Source organism: Rhagoletis zephyria, unplaced genomic scaffold (assembly GCF_001687245.7).
Source record: "Rhagoletis zephyria isolate East Lansing unplaced genomic scaffold, Rhagoletis_zephyria_1.1 Rzeph_scaffold_00185, whole genome shotgun sequence".
NCBI classification, from domain to species: Eukaryota; Metazoa; Arthropoda; class Insecta; order Diptera; family Tephritidae; genus Rhagoletis; species Rhagoletis zephyria.
Window position 1 is genome coordinate 389,756 of NW_016157269.1, and position 3,858 is coordinate 393,613.

The 3,858-nt window shown below is 35.9% G+C and overlaps 1 protein-coding gene across 1 annotated transcript in view; it reads right to left on the reverse strand.

Annotated features, from left to right (window-relative positions):
• The window catches only part of LOC108357959 (equilibrative nucleoside transporter 1-like), a 166,292-nt gene extending 164,427 nt beyond the window's left edge, over positions 1-1,865 (reverse strand). Inside the window, exon 1 of the mRNA XM_017609050.1 lies at positions 1,745-1,865. Within this exon, the coding sequence (XP_017464539.1) occupies positions 1,745-1,780 (36 nt within the window). The 5' untranslated portion in view covers positions 1,781-1,865. The remainder of the gene's footprint in view (positions 1-1,744) is intronic.
• Positions 1,866-3,858: the final 1,993 nt, after the last annotated feature.

Consider the following 3,858-nt stretch of genomic DNA (forward strand, 5'->3'; position numbering starts at 1 on the left):
GTCTGACATACCGTGCAGATTGTAGGGGGAACCAGGAGTTGTTGGCGGCGGCGTGTGGGTGGTGGTGCGGTTGTGTGTGTTATGTGGTCTGTGGTGGCTGTGGTACGGTCTGTGGTGTTATTATGTTGTTGTGTAGTGGCGACTGTGTGTGGTTGCTGTGTGAGTGTGTGGGGCTGCACGGGCGGACTATGGTTTGCCGTGGAGGCTGCTCTGTTTGAGCAACAGGGGGCCACGTAAGACGTGGTCCACTGTCTGTGTGTCCGTAGTCCCGAGCAGACCCTGAGGTGACTCCACCCCTCGCAGGCATTACACTTGACTGAGGTGGAGTTGTGGTGTAAACGTCTTCGGCATACACAGCAGGTGTATATTTCTGGCCCAGGGTTTGACTCGATGCCAGCCCTGAGTAGGAGAATGCGTAGTGAATGTTGCCCTATGGACGGACAACTTCTGAGATACTTCGCCGACCTAAACGGGGTTAGATCGCCGAAACAACAGCCCTTGGTCGGGTGAAACCCGAGTCATTCCGGTACGTAGAACCGGCTGTCGTGGGAATGATCTATGTACGTAGTCACTTTTACTTTCATTCTTGTATTGGTCCTTTTCTAAGTGTTATTCTTTAACCTTTTATTAGCAAATTTTTGTTAAATTAACACCATGTGCATACACTCAAGAAGCACTTGTTTCAGCCCCAATCATTTCCGTTGCATCATTTCCGTTGCACCGATTCCGTTGCATCATTTCCGTTGCTCCACTTCCGTGTGCAATTTCCGTTGAATTTGCCCATTTACTCCCAACTAGGGATGGGCGATGATGAGAAATCATCGATTTTTTCATCGGTGATTCAACATCGATCGGAGGGTCAACATCGATCCTCAATTTTCATCGACCGACAATCATCAATTTTACACAATATCGATATCATTCTAAAATACGAAATTGTTCCTGTGCTCATCAGAAGTAAGCCGTTCTATTGGAAGCGTTCGCGCAAATTTTAACATTATTTGTTTTCATTCATTTTTTCCTCGAAATTATGTATAAGAGTTTCAGATTTGTTTAAAAAAATTTATCTAAAAACTTAAAATCAAATCAAATATTTTACTACCTTCGCCTTTTATATGAATTATAGTTTTACATACGTACAACCACGTTCAGGTATATCGTCACCTGTAATTACATATTTATGTATGTATGTATTAACAGTGAATATCTGGAATCATCGGCACTTCGATTATGTGTGCAAGGTATCGATGTTACGATATTCTACATAGTCCGCAATCGGTTATAAAACATCGATATTTTACGTCTTATCATCGATAAAATCGAATATAGATGAATATTGGACATCCCTACTCCCAACCAACCAACCGCCGTTAAAGAAGTTTCACTTCAATAACAACAAGCATTAAGTAATTTCTTAATTGTGCCAAACTGAAACGTTTTTTGCAATAATAAACGATTAATTGAAAAAGGCTCTAACCAACACTTTTTCGAAACTGCGGTTTTTACAGATTTTGGCAGTATACCTTCAAAAAAGATTTTAAAGTGTTAGTACCAAAAACAATGGAGTTGCATGCCAAAAGCTTTCCTGTTTTTGATACTGTATATAACGTAATTTGCTTCTCCTGTAAAATAAAAAAATGGTTGGTAAGAGCCTGGGTGAATAAAATAAGGCAATGATGTGTAACAAATACTTAAAAACATTTTCAGAAAATTATTTCGAAATTATACTGAAATAAGTACTTACCCACTGAACCCAGGATGTTGTCAAACTGCCCAGCATTGCGAATAAATTGAATGTCAGAAAACAGGTAACTGAAGTAAATAAATTCTGATTTTGTATAATAAATGTATCCGATGATTTTTTTATATCTATAATTATAAGAACATGTTTATGTTATGTAGTATAATAAATATTTAATGTAAAACCAAAAAAAATTACACGGTGCGCTTGGATGGAGTTAATGCTCATTCTCTTTTAACCCTTAATATGTTATTATACCGTCCGAAAAAGGTCATACACCCAGAAAAAACTCAGCTAAAGATATTTCTCACAAAACATGATTTAGNTTGGTCGGGTGAAACCCGAGTCATTCCGGTACGTAGAACCGGCTGTCGTGGGAATGATCTATGTACGTAGTCACTTTTACTTTCATTCTTGTATTGGTCCTTTTCTAAGTGTTATTCTTTAACCTTTTATTAGCAAATTTTTGTTAAATTAACACCATGTGCATACACTCAAGAAGCACTTGTTTCAGCCCCAATCATTTCCGTTGCATCATTTCCGTTGCTCCACTTCCGTGTGCAATTTCCGTTGAATTTGCCCATTTACTCCCAACTAGGGATGGGCGATGATGAGAAATCATCGATTTTTTCATCGGTGATTCAACATCGATCGGAGGGTCAACATCGATCCTCAATTTTCATCGACCGACAATCATCAATTCTACACAATATCGATATCATTCTAAAATACGAAATTGTTCCTGTGCTCATCAGAAGTAAGCCGTTCTATTGGAAGCGTTCGCGCAAATTTTAACATTATTTGTTTTCATTCATTTTTTCCTCGAAATTATGTATAAGAGTTTCAGATTTGTTTAAAAAAATTTATCTAAAAACTTAAAATCAAATCAAATATTTTACTACCTTCGCCTTTTATATGAATTATAGTTTTACATACGTACAACCACGTTCAGGTATATCGTCACCTGTAATTACATATTTATGTATGTATGTATTAACAGTGAATATCTGGAATCATCGGCACTTCGATTATGTGTGCAAGGTATCGATGTTACGATATTCTACATAGTCCGCAATCGGTTATAAAACATCGATATTTTACGTCTTATCATCGATAAAATCGAATATAGATGAATATTGGACATCCCTACTCCCAACCAACCAACCGCCGTTAAAGAAGTTTCACTTCAATAACAACAAGCATTAAGTAATTTCTTAATTGTGCCAAACTGAAACGTTTTTTGCAATAATAAACGATTAATTGAAAAAGGCTCTAACCAACACTTTTTCGAAACTGCGGTTTTTACAGATTTTGGCAGTATACCTTCAAAAAAGATTTTAAAGTGTTAGTACCAAAAACAATGGAGTTGCATGCCAAAAGCTTTCCTGTTTTTGATACTGTATATAACGTAATTTGCTTCTCCTGTAAAATAAAAAAATGGTTGGTAAGAGCCTGGGTGAATAAAATAAGGCAATGATGTGTAACAAATACTTAAAAACATTTTCAGAAAATTATTTCGAAATTATACTGAAATAAGTACTTACCCACTGAACCCAGGATGTTGTCAAACTGCCCAGCATTGCGAATAAATTGAATGTCAGAAAACAGGTAACTGAAGTAAATAAATTCTGATTTTGTATAATAAATGTATCCGATGATTTTTTTATATCTATAATTATAAGAACATGTTTATGTTATGTAGTATAATAAATATTTAATGTAAAACCAAAAAAAATTACACGGTGCGCTTGGATGGAGTTAATGCTCATTCTCTTTTAACCCTTAATATGTTATTATACCGTCCGAAAAAGGTCATACACCCAGAAAAAACTCAGCTAAAGATATTTCTCACAAAACATGATTTAGTAACTACATACAGTATCGGTCATATCTATAGCACGCCATTTCAAAGTGATATTGTGTGCCACTTATGTTTATTTATATATTTTTAAGAATTTTCAATTAAAATATTGTTCCTTTTCGGACAAACCCCATATATACCCAAGTTCAACAATTAGTAGAAAACTACAAAAAAGTGTAACAAATTTTCACCTAAATTTCAAACTTTTTTCTCGGTAGTGATAGAATTTTTTTGAGGACACAGTTTTTTAGTCTGA